This window comes from Euwallacea fornicatus, chromosome 28 (genome assembly GCF_040115645.1).
Source record: "Euwallacea fornicatus isolate EFF26 chromosome 28, ASM4011564v1, whole genome shotgun sequence".
In the NCBI taxonomy this organism is placed as follows: Eukaryota; Metazoa; Arthropoda; class Insecta; order Coleoptera; family Curculionidae; genus Euwallacea; species Euwallacea fornicatus.
Window position 1 is genome coordinate 398,379 of NC_089568.1, and position 27,793 is coordinate 426,171.

The window sequence follows — 27,793 nt, forward strand, 5'->3', positions numbered from 1 at the left end:
AACTGGTCCACTTTATAGGATTAAGGACAAAATGGATAGATTTAAGTATTATTATATACTAGAGAATGTTATGTACCCATATGCCGAATGGGAAATGCCCCTTAAGTTTGTCTACCAGCACGACAACGATCCTAAGCATACTGCGAAAATAGTAAAAGCTTGGTTCGTGGAGAAGAAAGTCGAGGTAATGAAATGGCCAGCCCAATCTCCGGACTTAAATCCCATTGAGAACCTTTGGGAGATCACAGATAACAAAATCCGAGGAAAAAATATTACCAATCAGGATAATTTATTTGAAGAAATAGAGAACGCCTGGAAGTCTATTGATCCTGACATCATTTCAAATTTAATTTCTTCAATGCCAAAAAGGTGTGAGCTAGTTCTTCAAAACAAGGGGTCTTGGACTAAATATTAATGGTAATACACAAAAAATTGTTCTAAATATAATATTCACTCAAATAATTTTTAAGTTGCTTTAATTTTGTCGCTCAAATTGTGGTGGTAAAAGGTTTTCTTTTTCCTTCTCCTCTAAAATGTGCTTTTTAAACATTGAGTCTTAGGTGTAAATTATAATAGGCTGTAAACATATTACTGATAATGACAAATATCATTTTTAAAGAAACAATGTCAATTTAAAATTAAATTTCTAAAGTTGCTCTAATTTTGTCCGATACTGTACATATGCGGGGGAAGTCCATACATATACGTCGGTACTTCCCCCAAGCGTGTTTATTTCACAATTAATTTTTTGCTACGGCTCCGAACGGAGTCTCTTTGTTAGCTAAGATATATGATGATAGTATAATGTTGTGCTGCTAAATTAAAAATAAAGGTGTTGTATACAGAATTTTTGAAGCAAGTAATACATATTGTAATTGTTTTTTAGATGTCTCTATCTAAAAGAACAGATTTAAAACTGCAACAAAAAACAGAAATCTTAGAATTACTGCAACGTGGGGTAGCACCTATACAATTGTCCAGAAAATATGGAGTTGCTAAATCTACAATCACCTCAATTAAAAACAAGAAACGTTAAATTTTGCAAAGTGTTGGTAGTACATTTACTGGGCCTGGGAAAAGAAAAACCTTAAAAATGTCAGTTTATGCAGAAATGGAAAAACATCTGTATAAGTGGTTTTTAAAGCAAGGGGAACAACATTCTCCCATTAATGGGGACATGATCAAAGAGAAGACAAAGCTCTAAATTCCAAGTTTTACAGAGGATCTTTTCAGGCAAGTTACGGTTGATTACAGAATTTTAAAAAACGTTACGGCATAAAGTTTTTAAAAATTTCCGGAGAAAAACTGTCATCACAGCCCGAGCTAATAGCTCCATTTAAACAAAAATTATCAGAAAAAATAGCGAAGCTTCAACTAGGTCTTGAACAAATCTACAATGCAGATGAGTCAGGTTTACATTGGAAGCTTCTACCCGATAAAACGTACGTCTCTTCAATGGAAAAGACAGCCCCTGGAAGGAAGACAGAAAAACAAAGAATCACATTTTTAGCGTGTGCGAATGCTTCTGGAAATCATAAAGTCAAGTTGCTAGTGGTAGGAAAAGCTAAAAATCCTCGGACGTTCAAAAAATTTAATTGCCCTGTGAATTATGACCATTCTAAGACAGCATGGATCATAGCGGAAATTTTCAAAAATTGGTTCAAAAAGAATTTTATTCCAGAGGTAAAGGATTTTCTAGAAATTCAGGGTCTACCAATAGGAGCATTATTACTGCTAGATAATGCTCCAAACCAACCACCAGCAGAAGAACTTAACAGAATGAATAAATGTGTTACCGTCATGTGCATGCCGCCAAACGTTACTCCACTCATCCAACCCATGAATCAGAATGCATACGTCTTACGAAACTGTTTTATCGCAAAAATGTGTTATCTCAAGTAGTTGCAAAAGGTGATGTCGGTGTAACGTTAAAAGCTGTAACTTTAAGAGATGCTGTTTCAAAGCTAAATTTGGCCTGGAAGAAATTAAAACCAATAGTTATTAAAAAATATTGGCATAAAATTTTAAGACTAAACATTCATTTTCAAGAAGAAGAAGAAGAAAACATTCCTTTAAATGTTTTGAAATTACGGATACGGAATGAAGATCCAGAATATGCACAATCTGAAATCATGAAAATCCTAAGTGTCTTGGACCCCAACGCATGTGATCAAAATGATGTTGCGGTTTGGAACGAGGATCAGCAACCAGAAAATTATCAAGATGAGCCAGAAAATGAGCAAAGCGACATAATTGAAGTTGAAGATGAGGACAGTAATAAGGTTCCGGATTCATTTATCTCTGAAAAATTGATTTCTACATGCGAGGCATTGAAATGTTTAAACAAGGTTATTCAATGGACTGAAGAAAACTCCGATCAAATAGAACATTCCACTGTAGTTGTTCTTCAAGATATCAGAGGTAATTTAGTGAAAACAATGTACAATAAGCCAACAAAGCAAAGTAAACTAACACACTTTTTTCATTCTACAAACTGATTTTATTTTTTTAATTAAATATGTAATACCATATGTATCTCTCCTACTATTTGTTATTAGAAAATGTATTTCGTTTTGTTTTATAACTAAAATATACATGTTTTTATATTATATTAAAACCTGAAACTGAGTTATTAACACAATAAACACTTCGTGAATATCACTGTTGTATGCTTTTACCTGAACTCTAAATAGAGAACAACCTCGGTGGAATGACAAGATCGTTCTTTAATTAGTTCACTATATCGAGACTCGACTGTATTATTAAAAAAATGAGTTGGGGTGGCTAGGATGCATTTGGTAGGGGGTAGTGAATTGATCATGCCCTCAATTACCTTTCCCCATCATATTATAGTAGACGTGTTTTTAGATCTTTTTATTGCTGACGTACTTTTCGACATATTAGCATTTATACTGTTAAAAATCCCACCCTGTATACTCTATTCAGCAAGTTAATGACCCAAAACATACGACTCATATTGTAAAAGAATGGATCTTATATAACACGCCACGTACCTTGGCAATACCACCCCAAAGTCCCGATATAAATCAAATAGAATATTTATTTTTAGAAATGAAAAGCAGATTAAAACAAAAAATTGATAGTAAAAGCACATTAAAACTAAAACTTTTGGATATTTGCCACAATGTTAAATCAGCTTTCCCAAAAAAAATTGGTTAGTAGTATACCTAATTGGCTTAAAAGTATGTTCAATGACATAGAAGTGTTACACCCAGTAAGAATTTTTTTTTTTATTAATGTTTTGACAACAAAATTACTATATAGAAAGCAGGCCACGATGTCATGCTCAACATTTTATCTTTAACAGCTTTTCCAAAAAAAAAGTTTCATTTCTTAGTTTTTTTGTGAAGACAACGGTTCATGCGACCTGCTTGATACAGATATTTTTAGTTCTCATGTTTGTGTCCACTTGTGCAAAATGCTCTGAGTCCGAACACATCAACAATATCACCATCTTAGCGATTTTGACAGTGGTAGAATTGTTGCCTATCGAGATGTTGGTTTGTCCTGTCGCGAACGAAATTGCTCGCCGTGTTAACACCACTGTAATGACGGTAATGCGTGTGTCAGGTGTGGGCAAAAAAAAGTAGAGGAACATGTAGAAGACCAAATGGTCAACCTAGGCGTACTACGAAGTGTCAAGATCGGCCCTTCAGACAACTAGTTCTGTTAGACCGTTTCGCTACTATACGCTAACTTGGTAACCAATGGTTTTAAGAACGTAGACCTGTTAGTATGCGAACTCTATATCGTTGCATTCGAGCCTTTGGAATTTTTTCATGCCGTCCTCCATTATTGTTAACCTTTAACAGCAGCACACCATTGTCAACGTTTGGGCTGGTGCAGAGAACGGCAGCACTAGGAGGCAGAATGGCATAATGTCGTAATCAGCGACCAATCGCGATTCTGTTTAGGCATCCATGATGGCCGTGTAAGGGTAAGACGCCGTCGTGGAGAGCGTCGTGATGTTGAATACGTTGTTGAGAGGCTTATACACATGTCTGTCGGAGTAATGGTTTGGAGAAATATTGCCTATGGTAGCCGATCAATTCTTGTATTTATTCAAGGCAGCTTGACCGCTGCACGTTATGTAAATAATGTCCTACAACCCGCTTTACTGCCTTATCTAGATAGTCATCCACACATCCTTTTTCAGCAAGACAACGCACGTCCCGTTATTGCTCGCCGAACAATGGAGTTTCTCCAAGAGACTGGCGTTAATGTTTTGCGCGACCATCCCGTTCACCAGACTTAAATCCCATCGAACATGTGCGGGATATGATAGTGAAAAGGCAAGGGGGAAGAAATGCACGCTCGCGTGCGCACATTCTGATATTCGTGAGTCGTTTTTTACTCTCACGCGCGGGCGCCGCCTCCCTGGCTCACGACGTGCGCAGGGGTACACTTTTAGGAAAGTATGTAATAGTTACGAACAGCTCAGGACCGTTTAGTTGCTCGTGTGCGTTTGGATAGTTAGACTGGGCGAGTGCATTTAATTATTTCTGATAAATTAAAAATGAATAATAAAATCATAAAAAGAAAGTGGTGTACAGAAAAGTTTGTAAGTACGTCAATGCTTCAAACAAGTCGATTTGTTTGGTCGAAGGCTGTAATAAAAATTATCAGGAAAACGTCCTTCAAATATTAAAAGATATTATAATCTTATCCGTAAGATGAATATAGATGAAGATAGTGACAGTGACAATGAAAGACCATTTAATCCACACGACATACCAGCGAAAGGAAATACAGTAGATTCTGGTTATAACGAACTCGGGTATAGCGAACTCTCGTTTATAGAGAACTCAATTTCACACAACGGATATTTTTCAATAAGACCAATGTAAGTTTACACCGGTTATAACGAACCCGTTTATAATGAACTTCTGGATAAAGTGAACTCATAGTGCCCACAAAAATGTAAACATTTCTCCCTTATAACGAACTTTTTAACAGCATTCATAAAACAGTAGACGCTGTATCGACATCTAGAGAAGAGAATTAGAACTTTATTTGTATTGTACTTGTCTTGTTCATTACAAATAGCCACAGGCACGTTTCGGTAATGCTCCGACATATGCATTATATCACTTAGCCCACATTTAATCTTTCATACCATATTTCTGATTATACGAGTTGCATTTCGTCAGTGCCGGTGTGTTGAAAATGGACAAACTAAATCATAAAAGCATATTTTTAAAAGAAAAATATAAAATAATACATAAAATTACACATGGTGTGAAACAAACGATATTTGTAAAAATATGGAATTTTCAAAATCAACAGTTGGTTCTATTTCGAAACAGCAAGTTACAGCTAAGGTCGTATAAATAGCACAAGTACTAAATTCATATATTTTTTTTTAAATTGTAAATAAACAAATAGGAATTTTTGCTATAGAATATTCTTCTGATAAACCCTAAAAAACAATCGTCTATAGATATGCCTTTTTGCACATTTCTCCGTTTTTTAAATTAAAATTTATTATTTTACATTCGGCATTTAAATAGCACGTGTGGCTTAAATTTAAAGTTAAATATTTAAAAAGCGGTTCCTATCTTCTTAGATTGTATAAAACAGTAAGTAAATGTATTTTTCTTACATCTTCATCAATCTAGGTTGGGGAATCAAGCTAGGTTTCCAAGTGGGAAGGAAGCGACATTGTGAACCTGAAAGGCGACAACTGATCATGCAACTCAAAAACGAGGGAAAGAATATTTCTCAAATAGCCCAAGATTTAAGATGTTCTCGAAAGCTAGTTTACAATGCTATTCGCCTGTATAATAGTACACAAAGTTATGAAAACACGGTAAGGGCTTCTAAGGAACGAAAAACTACCGAACGAGAAGATAAAATTATAGTAAGAATGAGCAAAGCAAATCCTTTTTGGAGTGCAAGCGAAGGTAGGAGACAAATAATTGAACATCATGGTATCCAATGGTCGCTGAAGTCAGTAAAATGAAGATTGAATGAAGCAAATCTTCATGGTTGCCGCACCAGAAAAAAACCGCTTGTCTCTCGACGAAATAGGCTTCGCCGGGTTGCTTTTGCTAAAAAATATTTAACAGAAAACATTACTTTTTGGAAAAATTGTTTATTTAGTGATGAAACTAAGATTAATCGTCTGGGAATGGATGGAAAAATCCATGTTCGTCGACCTCCTAACCAGAGTGTTAATGAACGCTACACAATTAAGACTGTGAAGTTTGGTGGAGGATCTCTCATGGTTTGGGGTGCTATGTCTTGGAAAAGTGTTGGGCCGATTCATAGGATAGATGGAATTATGGATCGATTTGTCTACAAAAACATCCTGGAAATCATTATGGAACCTTACGTGGAGGAATTTATGCCAGTTACTTTTAAGTTTATCCTAGACAATAACCCTAAACATTCATCTAGACTGGTAAAGAATTGGCTTAAAGACAATTCGGTAGATGTTTTAGATTGGCCAGCCCAGAGCCCAGATCTGAACCCAATAGAACATCTGTGGCAAAGAATTAAAAATGATTTAAGTGGCAAAAATGCCAAAAACATGAATGAATTGTGGGAGTTCATTGAAGAAGCGTGGAATGGAATTGCTAACGACTTTTGCCAAAGATTGGTAGAGTCTATGCCTGCCAGATTGACAGCAGTTATCCACAAAAATGGATATCCCACTAAATATTAAAAAAATTTGATTTTTATGAACGAAATTAGAAGTGTGCTATTTATTTGTCCCATAATTTTTTGAAATATATTTTTTGTTGTAATTTTTTCATACATCTTAGAAAACTTATATGCTTTTTTGATTGTCTAGATATATTAAATATTTAAACATGGAAATTGATTAGATCGTATACGTTTATTAAAACTTATCTGGAATATTAAAAGTGTGCTATTTATACGACCTCAGCTGTATATCACGCCATATACTGTTCCCATATACGCAAACCGCTGACTATACAGAATACATCGCCAGCCACAGTTCCCACATGAAGCAGACGCTAACGCAGCAATATTGGAGCATAAGAGGAGAACCATAGTGGTCGCGAGCAGACAGAGTCAAGACTGAGTCGGACGCGGCTAGTTAGAATCCAAGTTAAGTTAGTTTAAGTTAAACGTTGTAAAGTGCTGCAGTAAATCGTAATCTCAGTAAATAAAAAATTCTTTTTAAAAAGGCCTTTCATTGGTCGTGTTTGTTAAGTAGCGTGATATGATTACATTGTCCATCACCAAAATGGAGACTAAACTCAAAAAACAAAAAAAATCTAATCAAGGGGAAGTGGTTAAGTGCCTGCTATTGTGGTTTAATCAAAAAAGACATGAAAATGTGACCATAACAGGTCATGTTCTTCAGGAGAAAGCCAATAAAATGGGACAGCAAATCAAAACTAGTAATTTTTCATGTTCCAAAAGGTGGATAGAACGATTTAAGAAACGTCATGGTACTACCGTTGGTAAAATTGTTGGAGAATCTGCTGCAGTTAACATGAATATAGCTAGTGCATGGTTAACTGATGTGTGGCCAAACATTCAACCAGGCCATGAATCAGATGATATATTTAATGTCGATGAAACAGGCCTCTTTTTCATATTAACCCCAGATAAAACCTTGAGGTTTATGGGTGAATCATGTTCTGGTTGAAAATTATCCAAAGATCGAATTACCATTCTAATAGCCGCAAATATGTCTGGAACCGAAAAAAGGAAATTATTGATTATTGGTAAATCCGCTAGATCTAGATATTTTAAAAACAAACAATTACCCGTAAAATTTAAGTTCAACGGTAAGGCCTGGATGAAATCGGAAATTTTTGCTAATGAACAAGGATGAAAAAACGTATTTGTGCGGTGGTTTTACATAAAAAAAAGATATAAATTAATTAAATCGCAAATTACAACCATTTTCGAGAGGAACGCTTCTAAAGTAAATGCAAAAAATGCATACTTTTCCCAGCCTCTATTTCTTCAAGTTTATTTTTATTTTCTAAAGAAGAATTATTATTGTTGCAGTCGAATTGATCTTCCCTAAAGTGATAAAGTATTTTTGTAAGTTTTTTCGTTTTGTGCCTTTAAGTTTAGTGGTAAAAATTATTTTTTATTTTTATTTACATTATGACGGTGCACTATACCAATGCAACATACACCGATATGGTATTGGTATTTGAATTCTGTCAAGGAAACGGTCGAGAATGCCTTCGGATTTATTCTGAAAGATCACCTCATCGTAGAGTACAAAGTCATCCAACTTTTGCTGCAGTAGAGAAACGTCTTAGGGAGACTGGCCGCTTTGCATTTCAAACTGCAGATAATGGACGACAACGTTGTGTAAGAGCTCCTGAAGTCGAAGAACAAATCTTAGAACGTGTGGGAGAAGACCCAAAACTCAGTACTAGGCAAATCGGGAGGAAACTAGCACTTTCTAAAGATATTGTTCATCGAATACTTACACAACGATATCTATACTCATACCACAAAACACCAGTACAAGATCTTCTACCACAAGATCTGGAATCTCGCTTACATTTCTGCCAGTTTGTCATGTTTCAAAGGGAAGTTGATGTTAATTTTGGAAGAAATGTTTTGTTTTCTGACAAAGGTGGTTTCACAAGGGAAGGAATTACCAACAGCCACAACGAACGGACGAAAACCCACACGCCATCAGAACTGTCCATTTCCAAAAGAAATTTAGAATTAACGTTTGGGCTGGAATGCTCGAAAATGTTATCATTGGTCCAGTTATTCCTCCTCAGCGATTAACCGGAGAAATTTATTTACAACATTTACAAAATACACCTACCAGGTTTGCTGGAAGATATTCCTCTGCAATAAAGAGAAAAAATGTGGTTAAGTGCATGATGGCGCTTCACCTCATTTCGCATTAGTCGTCAAGAATCATTTGAATCAGCAGTATCCAAATAAATGAAATGGTAGAGGTTAATGACGCTCCCGTAAATGGGCCACCACGTTCACCGGATTTAAATCCATTAGATTTTTTTTGTGGGGACAACTTAAGTCCGTGGGGTACCGAACACCTATTAGTACTCAAGAAGAACATTGGCAATGAATTCAAAATACAATAAATGATCTTCGGGGCAATGACGAAGTAATGCACAGAATACCCTTTAATTTTATTCGTCACATTAATCTTTGTACGCGTGTAAATGGTGGGCATTTTTAACAGTTACTTAAGTAATTTTTTAATGCATTTTTTTAACATTAACACATTAAAATTTAGAAATATAAAATATTCATTAAAAATACGTTATTTTGTATTTACTTTAGAAGCATTTCTCTTGAAAATGGTTGTAGTTAGCGACTTGATTAAGGTAATACCATTTTTAAGCAAAAATACCGCGCAAATACGTTTTTTCACCCAAAAGACCTGAAACCAGCCAAAAACGCTCTCTGATTGTTGATAATACAAGTTGAGGACCAGCGTGCAACAATCTTAAATGCTCATGGTTTATTAACAAATCCACGAAAGGATGTTTAGTCGGGAGTATTGCAGGGAACTTCTTATTGAAAGTGAAATGGAAATGCTTCAATCGCCCACCCACTCTGATAATCCCATCGTTATCAAGAAATGGATTTAATCGCAGTAACCTACTACTGGATTTTACAGAATTATATTTACGGAGATCACGTAATTCCTGCTGAAAGGCGCTTTTTTGAACAGCTTTCGTAAGAGCATCCAGTGCCTCCATTAATTCATTGACAGTTAATGAACCACAGACTCTGACCGCCTTAGGCAACTTCAAATTGTTGAAGAACCGCCTACAGATTGCAGTTACTCGCTGTAATTTAATAAAATTCGAAAATTTGTAAAACAAGTGAAAATAGCTTGTAGTGTTTATAACAAAAGAAACGACTGATTTGGTCCTTTTCTCTTTTCCTACGACCGCTGCATCCGAGCCCAAAGCATGCCTCTCAATTACCTGCTTTGGCCAAAGACTTTGATTGCTACTCAGCCAATGAGGCCCATGCCACCAAAGTTTGTTATTTACCAACTCCCCGGGACTCAAACCACGAGATAAAATATCAGCAGGGTTATCGCTTGTGTTAACATAACCCCAAGATGCAAGATCAGTGATATCTTGAATTTCAGCGACGCGATTTGAAACGAAAGGCTTCCATTCACTGGATGATGACCTAATCCACGCAAGGGCTATAGTAGAATCTGACCAAAAATAAGTCGCAATAGAGTCAATTTCCAGCGCCTTTACCACTATTTTACACAATTGTGCCGCGACTAGGGCCGCGGATAATTCCAACCGAGGCATGGTCACTCCTTTTAAAGGTGCCACCCGCGTCTTAGCGCATACTAAGCTCAACTGTACCTTATCACTGGAATCGCGCGATCTCAAATATATACAAGCACCGTATGCCCTTTCGCTAGCATCAGAAAAACAATGAATTTGCAAGTCATGATGTGCATCTATTATAACTCGTCTTGGAACCTTTATAAAGTTTATATCATCTAACTGATTTTTAAATCTCATCCACATACTAGATAACTCCAGTGGAATGGATTCGTCCCAAACGACACCTGATTGCCATAAACGCTGTATCAAAATTTTTGATCTGATTATTACCGGTGCAAGCAAACCCAATGGATCAAATATTCTCGACACGATGGATAGTATTTTTCGCTTAGTCCATTTTTCATTAGATATTGGAGAAATGCGATAATGAAAAATGTCACTATCAGGATTCCAGAACAATCCAAGTGTCTTAATAACCTGACCATCTCCAAGTTCTAAATTGCCACCAGCAATCTCCGATTTAAATTCAAGCACATCAGGGTCGATCGATCGGAACTTACAAAGCTCGAAACCTGCCGAGCGCAAAATGCTAATGATCCTTGCTTTAATCATACGCACTTCCTCTAAAGACTCTCCCCCAGTACAAAGATCATCTACGTAAAAATCATGTGATATGATTCTACTAATGATTGGATCTGATTTTGCCACATCTTGAGATAACTGAAATAAACATCTAATAGCAAGAAAGGCAGCCGGTGCAGTTCCAAACGTGAGAGTATTTAATTGAAAAATGCTTACTGGATCTGAAGGCTGATCACGCCAAAGAATAAGCTGCATGACTCTTTGATCTGGATTTACCAGTACTTGTCTATACATTTTGGCAATGTCTCCCGATAACATTATCCTATGCTTCCTCATCCTAACTAAAATTGAAAATAAATCCTGCTGTATCGTGGGACCTACGTGAAGAATATCATTTAATGAGATACCATTCGAATCTTTAGCAGAAGCATCGAAAACTACTCGTAGTTTAGTAGTGGTACTACTGTCTTTGATTACGCAATGATGCGGCAAGAAAAAATGAGGTTCATCAAAATTTATCGATGATAATTTGGTCATATGACCAAGAGATTCGTATTCTCTGAGACCGCTGGAATAACGCTCCTTCAACTCGAAACTTCTAGAAAACTTCCTTTCTAAACGAAATAATCGTTTTTCAGCAACTTCATATGATCTACCTATTACATATGGATCATGCTTAAAAGGAAGAGTGACGATAAATCTACCGCTTTCATCACGCCTAATAGTATTTTTGAATAAATCTTTACAAAATTTATCCGCTTGTAATAATACACGTTCAGAACTAACTTCTTCCATCTCCCAAAAACGTTTTACTAGAACTTCAAGAGGTTCCTCTTTCGTAACCAAATTGCATGATACACGTTTCTCACGCAAAGAATTGATAGGAACTTGCTGTAATTTGCTTGAAATGACCCAACCTAATAGAGTTTTTTGAGTGATGGGAAGCTAAGGTCCAAATTTAACTTGCCCGACGCTCAACAAATTCCAAAAATAGTCAGCCCCAATAAGAATGTCAACTGGACCTGGCTCGTAAAATGCAGGGTCGGCTAACAATAAATGCGAAGGAAGCTTCAAATGTGATATATCGATGTGAATGGTAGGTAACCGCTTGACTATTATCGGTAGCACCACGCAAGTCATTTTCAATTTAAAAGCGCTATGTCTAGACTCCATCAAAATGGAACCTTGTTTTAAAGATTTTGACGTGGTCTGACCAATACCCGTAATCGCTAAATTGATATCTTCCAGACTCAACTGCAGTTGTTTAGAAAGACTTTCTGTGATAAAACTACACTCACTGCCACTATCTAGCAATGCTCGGCATGTGATAACATTTTGAAATCGATCAAGAACATCGACCATAGCTGTTGATAATAAGACATTTCCCTGTTTATTTGCTAATAATGTATTAACTTGCGCTGCTTCTACTGGTTCAATGGTATGCCTTGTATTAACAAAACCACCTGAAGTTTGAGTAGCATCATGTGGTTGCTTTGAAAAAGAAGCATGTAATAATGTGTTATGCCTCTTTTGGCACTTTCGGCAAACACCCGAGCGACATTTGTCTGATAAATGCCCTTTGTTTAAACAATTGACGCACAGTTTGAGCCTTTTAGCCTCGGCCAATCTATGTTTCGGTAATAATTGAATAAACTCGTTACAATTATAAATTGAATGTTGAGAATTACAATAAAAACACGAAAAATTGCCCTTTTCGCTTACTTGAAAACATTTTATAGGCTTTATATTTGATATAGTTGTATTAGAATGAATACTTTCTAGGACTCTGCACTTGGTCTCCAGAAAATCTATTAGACAAGCGAAAGTGACTGTTCTAGACTTGTATGATTCACATTCCCATTCACGTTTTGAATTATGATCAAGTTTAGAAACTATTAAATGAATTAGAAGTGAATCCCAACTATCAACTGGCTGCCCCAGCACTTCTAATGCTCGCAAATGACGTCCTGCACCATCCACTAAAGAACGTAGCGCGGTCAGATTCTCGCGCTGCACTGATCCAAGATCAAACAATGACTTGATATGATTTTTAATCAACATGAGCTTATTTTCATATCGATTCACCAACAAGTCCCAAGCTATATTGAAATTATCAGCTGTACATTCGAGATTTTTCAACAGATCAGCTGCTTGGCCCTTTAACGACAAACGCAGATAGTGAAATTTGCTTATCGTTGAAATGGAATGCTCATTATATATTAAAGCTTGAAAAGTGTCTTTAAAATAAAGCCATTGCTCGTAATTTCCATCGAATGTAGGAAGGGATATGCTCGGCAATTTTACACTGATTTGCTTTCCAAAATCATGTTGTATGTGATTTGAATTGGCTCGACTGGCTGACCCGTTTTTGGCCAAAAGAGACTTTGCTTGCGCGATTATAGCATAATAGTTGTCTTCAAATTCCTGTCGACCGATATTATGCGATTCTTCGGAAGTGTCCGAGTCTACCAGTTCCAAATCAGATTGAGAATGGTTAAACCTATCGATTATGGGAAGAATGTCCTGCAATCGAGCTTCTAGCTCGTTAAAATCGATCTCTTGAAGAGAAATGCGTTCGACATATGTTTTAAAACGAGTTAGTTGGCACTTTGTGGCCTTCAATTTATTTTTAATAGATTTCAAATCCATAGCGAAAGAATACTAAAGCAATATCAAAGAATGAATAGTGAATGATTGTGCTCACTTGCCCAAATAGGTGAATAATGACTTATTGAATGGCTCTGCGCGGTTGATTGAAGACTCTTCTGACACTGACCCAATGCGCGGAGACCGTAACTGGTTCTGCGTGGTTAGATTGAATATTAACAAGTGCGTTATTTGTTCGCGGTACAATGCAAATATGAGTGGTCATATTATGGGAAATTTACCTGAGTCTCGAGTGACTCCGAGTAGACCGTTTCTCTTCGTTGGGGTAGATTTTTGCGGTCCGTTTTTGATTAAAGATAGAATGACTAGAAATTACAAGAAGATAAAATGTTATATTGCTTTGTTTGTTTGTTTTTCAACTAAAGCATTGTATTTGGAGGTAATTAGCGATTTGTCAACTGAGACATTTTTAGCTACTTTAAAGCGATTTTTTGCCAGGCGAGGCATTAGTCGTCACTTTTACACTGATAATGCTGCAAATTTTATAGGAGCTAAAAATGAGATTTATCGGTTATTACGTGATAATGAAAACCAAATTAAGGCCCATCTAGCAACAAATAATATTGCTTGAAGTTTCATACCGCCTAGAGGGCCGCATTTCGGGGGTTTATGGGAAGCAGGTGTTAAATCTGTCAAGCATCATCTTAAACGAGTTTTACATAATTTAATTTTAAGTTTTGAAGATTTCAATACCATAGCATGTCAGATTGAAGCATGTTTAAATTCACGTCCTATTTCTTATCTGAGTCATTCTCCTTTGGATCCTAAACCTTTGACTCCTGCTCACTTTCTCATTGGTGAAAGTTTGGTGGCATTACCAGAGCCTAATCTCAAGGAAGTGAAGTACGAACGACTTGAGCATTTCCAACGGCTACAATTCATTACGCAGCATTTCTGGCGAAGATGGTCAAAGGAATATATATCGGAGCTTCAGGAGCGATCCAAATGGATGAAGAACTGTTCTAGAATGCTCAGATCTGGTATGGTTGTGCTGATCAAGGAGGACAATCTACCGCCAATGAAGTGGATCATGGGTGTCGTGGAGGAAGTCTACCCTGGTTCGGACGGAATAGTTAGGACAGCGTTGATTAGAGTTGCTGGAGGATTTCTGAAGAGACCGACAGTGAAATTGTGCGTTCTCTTGGATAATGATTCGGAGCCCAATGTTGAAGCCTAGGGCATTCAAGGCGGGGAGTATGTTCAGGACTATCTATCGTACATTTGGTATTATTGTTTTTATGTTCTCTGTCACCTTAAGCGGTGGTTGCACTGTTGGTGATACCAGCAAGTTGATTGGTGGGGAGGCTGTTCATTTAAAAAAGAAGGGCATGGTGTGTGTGTGTAAAATGTCAAAAAAAAAATAATTTTTGATATATCATTAATAAATGTGGATAAGCAATTCATTCTTTTCTTTATATAACTTGGTGCCAAGACACCTAGCGAATCTGTTTAAGCGAGTGGTTACGTCACTACAGAAAATTGGTCGACGCGCCACGACATAAAAGTGGTTTATCGTTACAAACAAAAAAGTTTTAAGGATCTAAACAGATACCTAATGGGTATGTGGCGCCCTCTACAATTTACATAAATTGTTTGCAAATATGAATTCCTCATGCCGAAAAATCCTCTTGTAGAAAATTTCATGAATTTTCGTCCTGCCGTTTAATAATTATGACTAAAAATTAAATTTCACATTTCAACTTTGCCACCCTGTAGTTTGGTTATCAATTTTTGGACTAAAGCAAATATGATTTTTTTTTGTTTGTGTCCGAGGAGGTGGAAATCTGCAAAAGACACCCGGCCTAACAAAGCCAGGTAGTGTGGGATTTGGACTTGCACCCGCCTACCCACTAAAACCGCCCCCTCACTTCTTATAGCCCCGGTATCGCCAGATCGGCGTTCCTTCGGACAGGCAAATATGGTTAAATTGTTATATTTTGATCTCAGCTACATACCTGTGATAGAACGTTGTAAAGGCCTTTTAGAGACACCCTGTATAATATTTGTTTTTTGAAAATCCGAATTTTACTCGCAAATTAAATCAAATTAAACCTTAAAAGCACACATGAGTACTAATTCTTGACTCACAAGTGCACTTGCTCAGGACATGAGCAGATTTTTCCATGTGCAGGAGCGTGCGCACTTGACCTGTTCACGAGTAGCAATCAACAGACGTATGAGCGTGTACGTTTCTCAATGAGCGAGTAGCTCCCGAGCGTGCGTTTCCGACCCCTGGAAAAGACTATCCACTTTGCCCCATGCTCCACAGACTCTGGCAGAGTTAATTCACGAAGTTCAAGTTACCTGAAACGACGTGCCGCAAGCAGACATCGATCATCTAATTTTATCGATGTCCAGGCTTGTATAGGAGTGTACTCATCTGCCAGGTCGCCAAACACATTATTTAATTTTTTTTTTTCGGGTTATATGTTAATAAGAGTTCTTGCAAAGTGAATCAATTCATTCTGGATGTAAGACTACCTCATTGGCAAAAACTTAAGTCCAAAAAATCATTCCTACTGGGCGTAACACTTCTAATGTCACTGAGAATATTTCTTGAAAGAATTGCAATTTGTTTGCAATTGAAATATGTATTAGTATGTCCCAAAATGTTGCTGTTTTTAGTAATTTGCGAGAGAGAATACTACAGCTACTTAATGAGGATGCCAAGCAAAACTTTATTGCAAGTTAATTACTATTGAAAAAAAAGACAATTTCATGAATTATAAAACATTGTAAACGTGGAGAAACTGTAAAACCCAACAATGTTTAAGGTGACTATGAAAAAGCTCAAGTAAGTTAAGCAAAAAAAAAATACGATAATCACAAAACAGTTCGTTTGGTTCTTCTTCAAACATTTTGAGTGCCATCAAGCAAACTATTCCTTTTGGAGTCACGAATCATATAGTTCGACGACGTTTGACAGAGATAGATCTTCACAATTTCAAACCCGCCAAAAAACTTATTCTGAGTAAGAACATAAAAGCAAGATTACATTTTACTGAAACTCATATTAATCGTACCGAAGAAGATTGAAAATGATAGTGCTGGATGTGCCAGGGATCCAAAAGGCAAACGGTTGGAGAAAGAAATTCATTGAGCCTACAGTAAACCGTGGTGGCGGTTCTATAATGCTCTGGGGTTGTCATTCATGATACGGCATGGGTCCACTATATCCCATAATAGGAAAAATGGACAGATTTGTGTATTTGAACATTTTAAAAAACAAATTAGAACCATATTTATGTAATACGATGTCCTTAAAGCAGAAGTTCCAACAGGATAAGGACCCAACATATACGTCATAATTAGTGCAGCCAAATTTACTTGAAAAAGAAATTGATGTGTTGAAGTGGCCGTTAGAAAGCCCCGATCTCAACCCCATCGAGAACTTATGGAACATACTGGATGGAGATAGGAAAGTAAGATCAAACCTAATCAAAAACCATTAAAAACTTTTTGAAAAATTAGAGAATGCGTAGGCCGGTATAGACCGAACAATAACTGAAAAATTTATTCAATATACAGGTTGAGTCTTAACTAATGGGACACAGAACAACGATGGATTTATGACAAAAATAAAGCAATACACCCCTGGCCAAATTTTAGTGTAGAATTAAAATATTTGCAAAATTTAGTAATTTTAATATGTTATTCAAGTTTTTTCGGTTTAATACTTCGTTTACACACTTTTAAGAAAAATATATGTCAGCGCCTTCGAAATTATTTACAATTAGTGATAAGGAAAAGGGATCCTTGAAATAGTTAAATTTCGGGTGATGAGTTTTTAAGGGAGTTTGTCGGTCCTTAAATTATGGGCGGCTGACTGATTTGTGTAGTTTGTTAGGACAAAGAACAGACCTGGCGTGGGAAATTGCACCAGGTCGGGTGAAACGGGGCCAGGAGGGAGGAGAAAGAAGGAGCGTTGAGCAGTTTTGAGCGAAGAAGGAATTAAGTAGGACTGGCCCCGGATCACCAGTTCTTAATCCCTTTTTTTGCTTTTTGCTTGTATTAAAAATTATATAAGTTGCTTTGTGCTAATTAGCATTTAACCTACTTTTATTTTCTGAATAACACCTTTTACATTATTCGTGTGTGTTTCATTTCGTGGACATGGATGTCGAACAGGATACGTGTTCTCCCCATCCGACATATACAGGGTGTTTGGTTCACCGATACATATCCGAAAGGGGGTGGTAGGTGCGATGATTTGGAATGTATTGAACCATATATACTATTATACAAAGTGTTACGCATTTCGAGATATCGTCATTTTTCCAAATTTTACCATTTTCGCTGTTTACTTCCATATAAGTTAAAATAAAAATTTAGCTGAATGTTCGATCTGGCTCTACCTTTTTTCACATAAACTTGAATATGTATTTTATTGATATCAAACATCTAATGAAGTCTACATATTAAAAAAAAAATAATGTAGCCTTTTAAAGTTCGAAAAAGAAATTTCTTAAATATCAAACCTTGACTTTGTAAGCGAATACAAGAAAAGGTGCAAATGAAAGAGACGTTCAAATATCTCTAAAAACTTATTGAACTAATGCTCTTTCGAATGATATATTGAAAGACTCAGATTTAATGTCGCATAAGATATTTAATTAAAAAAAAATTAAAAATGCGGATATGGCGATTTAACAATATGAATAAAAATTAATTAGTAATTATTATTTATACATTAATTATACTATTTATTTAAGATTAATTATTATGCTCGAAATGAGATCCACCATTTCTGATACAACATCGGCATCTTCGTCGCATCTCTGTGGTGGTTACTCCTAGCTTCATTTCAACCTTCATGACTTTTGCTGCCCTATTAATTTTTTGAATGAGATGGTCTCGATCGTGAATTTCTTCATTGTATACCAGTTCCTTCATTCTTCCCCAGATATGATAATCTACTGGGGTCAGATCCGGAGATCTAGCAGGCCATAATATTGGTCCGTAAAAAAAATAATATAAAAATAAAATAAAATATCTGGTAAGCCATGATACTGGGTTGCTTAGTAACGAGATATGACAGACAGTGTTTTATTCAAAATTTTTTTAGTGGTCAATCGATGTATTTTATTTCGTATAATACTGTGATATTTCATTTTTAACGATTTAGATTAATGGCTGCATATTCAAATGTTGAATATGCTGATATACTTTTTATGTATGGCAGAGCTGACGGTAACGCAGCTGCCGCTCAGCGTTTATATCGTGAAAGATTTCCTCAAAGAAGAGTACCTAACGTAAAAGTATTCGCTAATACATATCGTAGAATGAGTGAAACTGGGAATTTATATCATCAAGATCCTAGACCGAATAACCAAAAATATCACGCTGAGGTGGACGTACAAATTTTTAATACGTTTGAAGCAGAGCCCACTACAAGCGTTAGGAAAGTAGCTGAACAACTCAACGTATCTACGTGGAAGGTGTGGTCAGTTCTACACTCTGAGAAATTGCACCCTTTTCATTACACACCCGTGCAAGGACTTGAGGAGGGAGATCCAATCCGAAGAACACATTTTTGTCGATTTATCTTACATGCGGATATTGAAGATGGAAGATTTCTTCGCAGGATTTTATGGACGGATGAATCTAAATTTTCCCGTGAAGGAGTTACCAACTTTCATAATTTGCATTATTGGGCTGAAGAAAATCCGCATATGAAAAAAGAAACTTCGTTTCAACATAAATTTAGTGTGAACGTATGGGCTGGTATAATAGGCAGGCTTTTGATTGGCCCATATTTTTTGCCAGACAATTTAAATGGCGAAAATTACCTAGAATTTTTAAGAAATCATTTACCAGATATTTTGGACGATATACCTTTAGATGTAAGAACGGAAATCATATTTCAAAACGATGGATGTCCTGCCCATTATCGGAAAACAATAAGGGAGTTTTTAAATAATCAGTTTCCCGAAAGATGGATAGGGCGAAACGGACCAATATTATGGCCTGCTAGATCTCCGGATCTGACCCCAGTAGATTATCATATCTGGGGAAGAATGAAGGAACTGGTATACAATGAAGAAATTCACGATCGAGACCATCTCATTCAAAAAATTAATAGGGCAGCAAAAGTCATGAAGGTTGAAATGAAGCTAGGAGTAACCACCACAGAGATGCGACGAAGATGCCGATGTTGTATCAGAAATGGTGGATCTCATTTCGAGCATAATAATTAATCTTAAATAAATAGTATAATTAATGTATAAATAATAATTACTAATTAATTTTTATTCATATTGTTAAATCGCCATATCCGCATTTTTAATTTTTTTTTAATTAAATATCTTATGCGACATTAAATCTGAGTCTTTCAATATATCATTCGAAAGAGCATTAGTTCAATAAGTTTTTAGAGATATTTGAACGTCTCTTTCATTTGCACCTTTTCTTGTATTCGCTTACAAAGTCAAGGTTTGATATTTAAGAAATTTCTTTTTCGAACTTTAAAAGGCTACATTATTTTTTTTTTAATATGTAGACTTCATTAGATGTTTGATATCAATAAAATACATATTCAAGTTTATGTGAAAAAAGGTAGAGCCAGATCGAACATTCAGCTAAATTTTTATTTTAACTTATATGGAAGTAAACAGCGAAAATGGTAAAATTTGGAAAAATGACGATATCTCGAAATGCGTAACACTTTGTATAATAGTATATATGGTTCAATACATTCCAAATCATCGCACCTACCACCCTCTTTCGGATATGTATCGGTGAACCAAACACCCTGTATAATGTCCATCACTTATTTGTGTATTAATATTTGACAATTCAAACGAGAATTAGATTAATAAATAAACAATAACAGATTCCTGGCCAAATTAAAGTGTACATCGCATATTTTATACGTAAACATGAGATTATTTTTTAAATCAGTCTAGTTCTTTCCTTTAATGTGAAAAGAACAAATTAAAAATGTATTCTTTCGATTTAATCACTAGAGTTAAAAAAGATGTTGAGCGTGGTATAAGTTATCGTGCTGTTGCTGAAAAATTTAATCTGTCTCATTCTACAGTTGTAAAAATGTATAAAACGGATTACAATCGAGTGAAAAAGAAGAGAGGACCCAAATCAAAGTTAAATATGCGCAGCCAAGCGCGTATTAAAAGAGAAATTCGCCGGTTAGCAGGAGAAGGTGAGTTGGTGACTTCTCGGAAATTAAAAGAAAACTTGCAATTGGTCGCATCTGCAAGAACCATAAGGAGAACTCTTCCTCAAATTGGTGTTAAATGGAAAAAAGTTCACAAACAAATTCCTCTCACCAAAGCCCACCGTGAGTTTCGAGTGGCAAAAGCTCGAGAGTGATTATTTTTAGGGGACTTTATCTGGACAAAGACAGTATTCACCGATGAAAAAAAATTCTCAAAGGATGGTCCTGATAATGAGTATAGTTACATGGAAGATAGATCAACAACATCGTTTTATCGCCCAAAATGCCAAATGAGAGGGGAGGGGTGATGATTTGGGGAGCAATAACTGCTTCAGGACATTTTTTGCTGGAAAGAATCTCTGGAAGAATCAATAGCCAAGGTTATTTAACTCTTTTACGGGAGAAAGTTTATCCGTGGATGGCATCATTGTTTCCGGATGGAGATTTTTACTTTTTACAGGACAACGCACCCGTTCACTCTTCCACAGTCACAAAAGAAGGATTATCACAAATAGGATTGAAGGTTTTTGATTGGCCGGCGCGCTCTCCAGACTTGAACCCATTAAAAAATTATTGGCAAGCACTCTCTGGGGAAGTGTACAAAAAAGGAGCATACAACTCTGACTCGAAACTATGGGAAGAAATTTTAAAAGCAGCGCCCAACCTTTTGAAAACTTTCTGTTTTTCTATGAACCGTAGATTGTTGAAAGTTATTGAATCTAAAGGAGACTCAATTAATTACTGATTTGTTTTAAAAATTCATGAAATTGGATATTTTTTAATTTGAAAAAAATGCATATTTTGTTGCTGTACACTTTACTTTGGCCAACTATCACTTTCTATGTAATTAAAATGTATGACTGTTTTGTTAATAAAGAAATAAAATAATTAACGAATCAAATTTTTGTTTCCGTCCTTAATATAGAAATTATACAGCAGTAATCGTCTCATTTTTCTATTTCTTTTTGTAAAGAAATCAGCTGTACACTTAAATTTGACCAGGAGTGTATAGAATATCCGTCTATAGTCGGACGCTGATCGATTCCACACCGTCCCAGTACATGTACTAGTGCAGTGCTTAGTGTATTAGTGCTTCCTAGGACAGTGCCCCTCAAGTGTAGTCGTGTAGAGTGTAGAAAACGACGTCGCCACTCTCTCAGACATAGCAGTACAAATAGAACATGTCTAGTGAGCTCAATTCATTTAGGAACTCTTTAAATGTATTTTATTTGCATTTCACGACGATGTCTTACCCAACACCAAAAAGGCAGTGTACAACTGCCAAGACATCAATAACACGGATCCTCAATAGAGTTGAAGAACACAAACATTCCAAAAGCGATGTTGCTCCCTTCCAGGTCCGCAGGGACAGAATCAAAGACGCGTTTGAGCGATGTACAACGGTTCAGGACACAATTGAGGATTTTACGGTTCAAGATAGTATTATTGTTGATACGGAAGATAGGTTTGAGTGGGAAGACAAGTTTCTCTACATTTTAGCGTAAATCGAGACATACATCGAGCGAATTTCGGAAAATCAATCAGTTCGGCGTTCGCTGTCCAATTTGCGTATGGAAGCTCCAGCTCCCAATAGTCCCAAGCCATAAACTGAAATAAGCTTACCAGAAATCTATATTTTATTTTGTTAAAAGGGACTCCACTCGCAAGAAAAAGGGCCCAAGTGCCCCCCCCCCCCCCCCCCCACGATTCTAATGAAATTTTGCAAAGAAGTAGTTTAGACCTACTTAATAATAGTGACGTATATTTTACGTGCGATCTTCAAAATTTAAAGGGTGAAAACTACCCCTAAAATTTCGCCAATTTTTCGTATTTTGACAATATTTTTTGATCCAGATGAGTTAAAACAACGAAAAGCAGAGTAAAATGTTCCTCTTTCAATTCGCCATCAACCTGTCAAGGCCCGAAAAAGGTCTCATTTGATTTTTTTTCTCAAAAATTTCATCGTGGTTTGGCCCCATTTTTATACGCGTCCACCTATCTCGATTAATTTTTTATCATTTTATAGACAACATATTTCTCAATAAAATGGTATAAAGTATACACGACACCATGTTTCTAACAACAATTATAATTATTTATATAAAAATGTGCATGTCACGTTCCACCACTTATAACTTCAGAACCTCAGATAGTAGAAGAAAATTTCTCATAATAAATATTGCTTGATTTAATAAGTATTAAAGAACAGTATCACCAAAATTAAATTTTCAATTAAAAATTATGTTGAAATTCTCCCTGTAGATGATAAGTATCGCATTATGCGTGGTGCATTAGCGCAGGGCACTTTTCCATATAGGAATAATATACAAGGGAACTTTCCATTGGTATCTATGGATTATATGTGTTGCATTAATGATATTAATCGAAAAAATGTTTAAAACATAAATTTTTCGTACACCAAGAACAGTAGCATATTGTTGATTTATGGACTTTTAAGTCATTAACGTCGTCAAAAACTTATTCAATGGTCGAACTAAAAATAAAGCTTTAGATTTATTAGATTTCGGTTTAAAGTGGAGAAGGGACACTTCTGTGAAATTTAACATACTCTTGAAGGCTTCAAGATGCCCTTTTGTGGAGCCACATGGGTTACCGTTAGGGATGATGAAAATGGTATAGTAGTGTGTTACTGGCTCGCTTTCTGAGTGGTCCTTAGCAAAATATATTATTTTAAAAGTCCTACATAGTATTATTTCATATAGCCTATTCCCAACACATATGCACTGCGCTTTATTGATAATCCTCGTCAGGCCAAACTAAAAAGGCTGGCAGGTGCTCTCTCGGTTGATACCATCGAAACTGCACAAGATCTCATCATAAAACAACATCCAAAAAGGAAGATTTCGAAAAGAACTTTCCGAGATCACATCAAAGAAACCATTATCAAACAAGAAATTGCTTTCACTGGCTCCCGATATTGATTCGTGTGGATTTCTTAGAATGGACGGTAGATTAGTCAACGCCGAAATATGATTTGACCAGCAGCACCCTATTCTCCTTCCCTCTCGTGATCCCATAGTCACCCTGCTGCTCACTCACGAACATATTCGCCTGGGGTATGCTCAAAGTGTATTGAACAATGTTACAACTAGATTCTGGCCGCCCAATGGGTTGTCCGAAGTAAAACGCATCATTAGGAATTGTATCACTTGTCACAGGTTCAATGCTCGAACATGTGAACAATTAATAGCGAATCTACCTAAAAAACGCGTAATTATTTCGAGGCCCCTTCAAAATTTAGGTGTAGACTTCAGCGGGCCATTCCTCTTGAAGACTTCAAAATTGCGCAAAGCTCCAGCAACAAAGGCCTACATAGCAGTCTTCGTATGCATGGCCACCAAGACAGTACACATTGAGCTAATCTCAAGCTTCTTCACTGAAAGCTTCCTTATGACCTCCAAACGATTTATCTCTCGTCGAGGAAACCATTCTGTCATTTTTAATGACAATGGCTCTAACTTCGCAGCATCTCGCAACGAATTAAAACCGTTGTATCAAGCATCCAGAAGAGACAAAATACAAAGTGTTGTTCAAACCGCGATGTCTGAACACGAAATTGAATGAAAATTTATCCCTCTGCGGTTTCTTCACTGAGGAGATTTGTGGGAATCTGCCATCAAAAGCGCTAAGTATCATCTAAAACGACTTGTTGGCAGAGCACAATTTACTTATGAAAAATTGTCCATGGTGCTGTGCAGAAGTGATACTAAACTCCAGGCCGCTTTGAGCTCTCTCAAATGACCCATCCGATTTTTCAGCCCTTACTCCCGGTAACTTTCCGAATGGCACAAATTTCACATCCTACGTAGAAAGATGTAACCCACATCAATGAACATAGCATTTCTCTTTGGCAAAGATATATTCAAATCCAACAAGTTTCCTGAAAGCGCTGGTCAGTTAATTATCTAAATCGACTTCGAAATTGTCCAAAGTAGACCAAACCCTCCAAAAACATCCAAATGGGCGATCTCGTTCATATCAGAAAAGATGATGCCCTCCCCTGTATTAGCCTCTAGCCAAGGTAACTAAATTTATGCCGGGGTCCAACAGAGTCATCCGAGTAATCAAGCTTAGAACTCAAAAAAATTAGCGTACTAGGCCGATTAAGAAAATCTCTCCTTTACCCGAATTCTTATTCCCATATGGGACTTCCTGCAATCAACAGTCACTTTTTCACAGCCTCATGATTCGACTACGTCTCTTTAAAATTTCCCTTTATGTAATGCACGTATGTCAAGAAGCAACTTTTCGTGCTTGTACCATAAGTGTTCTTAAAAATTTGAAATAAAATTTGTGATTTATGATTTTATGGACTGCATAAATATTGCGCCAGAGACATTCTGGAATGAAAATGAATCCTTCCTACGTTAAAAAGTTAATATAGAAATTTGAAGAAACTGATTGTGTAGCAAATAAAAAAAAAGAATTAACCTAGGATATTAGATGAGCTTGAACAATCCGTCCAAAATCCATCATTAGCTATCAGTCAAGCATCGAGTTTAACTGGATTACGAACGCCATGGGTCTGAAAAGTTTTAAAATTATATAAAATTCATCCGTACACAATTCAACTTCATAAGGACTTGAATGAAGATGAACCAGATTCATGAATTGAATATTGCGAAGCCATATAACCCTTAATTATCAACCAGCACCGACTGCTGCTCAATGTTTGCTTTAGTGATGAGTTCACCTTTTACTTGAATGGCACTCTCAATAGGCACAATTCTAGGATCTGGAGTGATGCAAATCTTCACGGTATGGAAGAAGGAAGTGCACTCAATATCCACAAAAACTGAATGTTTGGGCCGGGATTCTTGGAGATGCTATCATAAGATCTTTGTTTACTGATAATAATTTGAATGGTGAAATTAATCGTGACCTTTTAAAAAATGCTATTGAACCATTGACAAACCATGAGCTAGAGAATCAGCTAGATAAAAATGGCGAATTTCAACTAAACAAAAATTTACTAAGATTTCGACAGGATGGAGCACCGCCACATTTTGTTTCCCATTACGTAGTGATTTGATAACAATTACTTAGGAAAATGGATTGGAAGAGAAGCAATGAAATGGTCTTCAAGGTCTCCCGATCTTACGACATTGAATTTGGACACTAAAACTCTGTGTTGTTTAAAACCTAACCAGAAACAATTAAAAAGTTATGACAGCGAATTAACACTGAGTGTTGTACAATTCCTAGATACACTATTGTGAATGTGCGTTAACAGTGTAACTATCCGATTATCACTTATTTGCATCGATGGGACACGCTCTTGCAGAACAGCACTTCACACCTCTTACGATGCAGTTCAAAAATGGCTCGATGGATGGTTTGCCTCAGAAGAACAACAGTTCTTTTGGCGTGGCATCCACAAATTGCCAGAGAGATGGGAAAAATGTATATGGAACGATGGGAAATATTTCGAATAAAATATTTTTTATAATTATTGCGCAGCTAAGTTATACTTTTTATTAAAAGATTCCGGTTTCATATTTACAGACCCGGTAAACAATATAAAAACTAAAAAACGTTATGGCCCGACCGAGTAAATCGAACGGATTAGGTTGAACTGTATAAATGCCAGAAGACGTGCAGTATGAACTTGCGGAAATCCGAAGGTCGTGAATGCTGAAATAGAGACGTTATGGCAGCGATACAAGGATGAAAGAAGAAGACAATCTTCACAAGAAGATATGCTTACGTAAAAAGAAAGGTAGACGGAGTTGTGCACGAAACTCGTCGAGGACATCTGGGGTGACGGTTACAAAATCGTCATGAGGCAACTCAAACCCGAAAATCCCTTCGAATTAAAGGAAAAAAGAGAATTAGAAGTCGCTGAGCACTTTTTCCCGAGAGGCCTCGGCTACGTACCGGCAAAAAAATGCCTGTAGCTTTTAATTCCTTCTCCCGAGAAGAATTAAAGGCGGCCGCTTGCAAATTAAAGAACGCAGCAGCTCCCGGACTCAGCAATCTGAGAGTGGAAACGCTCAAGTACAGCTGCGAAGCATACTCGGACGTATGGCTTCGAATCTTCAACAAATTGCCGGAAAACCAGGAATTCCCGGATTCCTGGAAAGTAGCGAAGCTAATCTTGCTCCTTAAACCGAACAAGGTCAGCGAACGGCTGGGATCATGCAGACCTGTTTGTCTAATCGATGCTCCGGCCAAACTGTGCGCACACCTCGTCGAGACTCGTCTTGAAGAACTCGTCAGGAAAAGGGATAAAAGGGTGTGTTTTTCCTAACCAGCGGCATCTGGATCGTATCCAAGAAATTCATCACTTACGTATTGTACGTGACAATAACAAAATGTCAATCCAGACGTCGAATCAGCTGAAGATTATTATAAAAACCGGGAATCTCTGATATGTAATTAATAAGTTGATTTATATGTTATTTTACAAACTTATAAAAATCTTATAACAATTTTTAAGGAATAAAATTATTTTGAAAATTCGAGTTCTGCATTTAAAAATGAAATTCTCCTTACGTAGTCGCATAAACTAAATATGGTGCGTTTACACGGGTTTTTTGGGGAACATGTAAACATTATGCCATCCTTATTTTATTATATTAAAGTCGCGTATCTTTAAACTATTGTAGTCATCTCTAATTAGCATGCTATGTTACGTTACAGATTTTACCCCACTCACATCACAATTAAAAATACAAATTTGCTATTATTTTTACGACATTAAATATTCAAAATGTCCACCATTTGAATCCATGCATGTGCGATAACGTTTTAATTAATTTTCCTGTAGACGATCAAAAATTTCTGACACCTTCCTAACACGATCAGCAGCGTAGACCAAATGTATATGCTGAATAATTTTAACTTTTTTGTTACACACCGACGGATCAATATACAGGGTGTCCCGAAATTAAAGCACCATATTTAAACAACGTAAATTAGGTCAAAAAATAACACCAAAACTTTAAATAAAACAATGTCGGAAAATGCTTCCTTAATGAGGTATGCCTCTTTAAAGACGTAACTCTGATGATGGTAATTTTGAAATATTTCCAAAACGGTGCAAGATAACTTTATGAAATTTGGTACGATTTTATACCTTATA

The 27,793-nt window shown here is 36.4% G+C and overlaps 3 protein-coding genes and 1 pseudogene across 3 annotated transcripts; 3 read left to right on the forward strand and 1 right to left on the reverse strand.

Annotated features, from left to right (window-relative positions):
- The first annotated feature begins 681 nt into the window (after positions 1–681).
- Positions 682–6,688, forward strand: LOC136347297 (jerky protein homolog-like; annotated as a pseudogene).
- A 525-nt stretch (positions 6,689–7,213) lies between these two features.
- On the forward strand, positions 7,214–7,645 carry LOC136347298 (tigger transposable element-derived protein 4-like). Its single transcript, XM_066297180.1, has one exon. The coding sequence runs from the start codon at positions 7,214–7,216 to the stop codon at positions 7,643–7,645; it is 432 nt and encodes a 143-aa protein (XP_066153277.1).
- Positions 7,646–8,937: 1,292 nt separating this feature from the next.
- On the reverse strand, positions 8,938–13,496 carry LOC136347300 (uncharacterized). The gene is made up of 6 exons (XM_066297181.1): positions 12,570–13,496; positions 11,815–12,338; positions 11,064–11,748; positions 9,939–10,985; positions 9,638–9,797; positions 8,938–9,035 (listed from the first exon to the last, which is right to left on the reverse strand). Exons 1-6 carry the CDS (start codon positions 13,494–13,496, stop codon positions 8,938–8,940), a joined length of 3,441 nt encoding a protein of 1,146 aa, XP_066153278.1.
- A 4,213-nt stretch (positions 13,497–17,709) lies between these two features.
- LOC136347389 (uncharacterized) lies at positions 17,710–20,226 on the forward strand. Its single transcript, XM_066297314.1, has one exon. The coding sequence runs from the start codon at positions 18,644–18,646 to the stop codon at positions 19,709–19,711; it is 1,068 nt and encodes a 355-aa protein (XP_066153411.1). The 5' UTR covers positions 17,710–18,643; the 3' UTR covers positions 19,712–20,226.
- Positions 20,227–27,793: the final 7,567 nt, after the last annotated feature.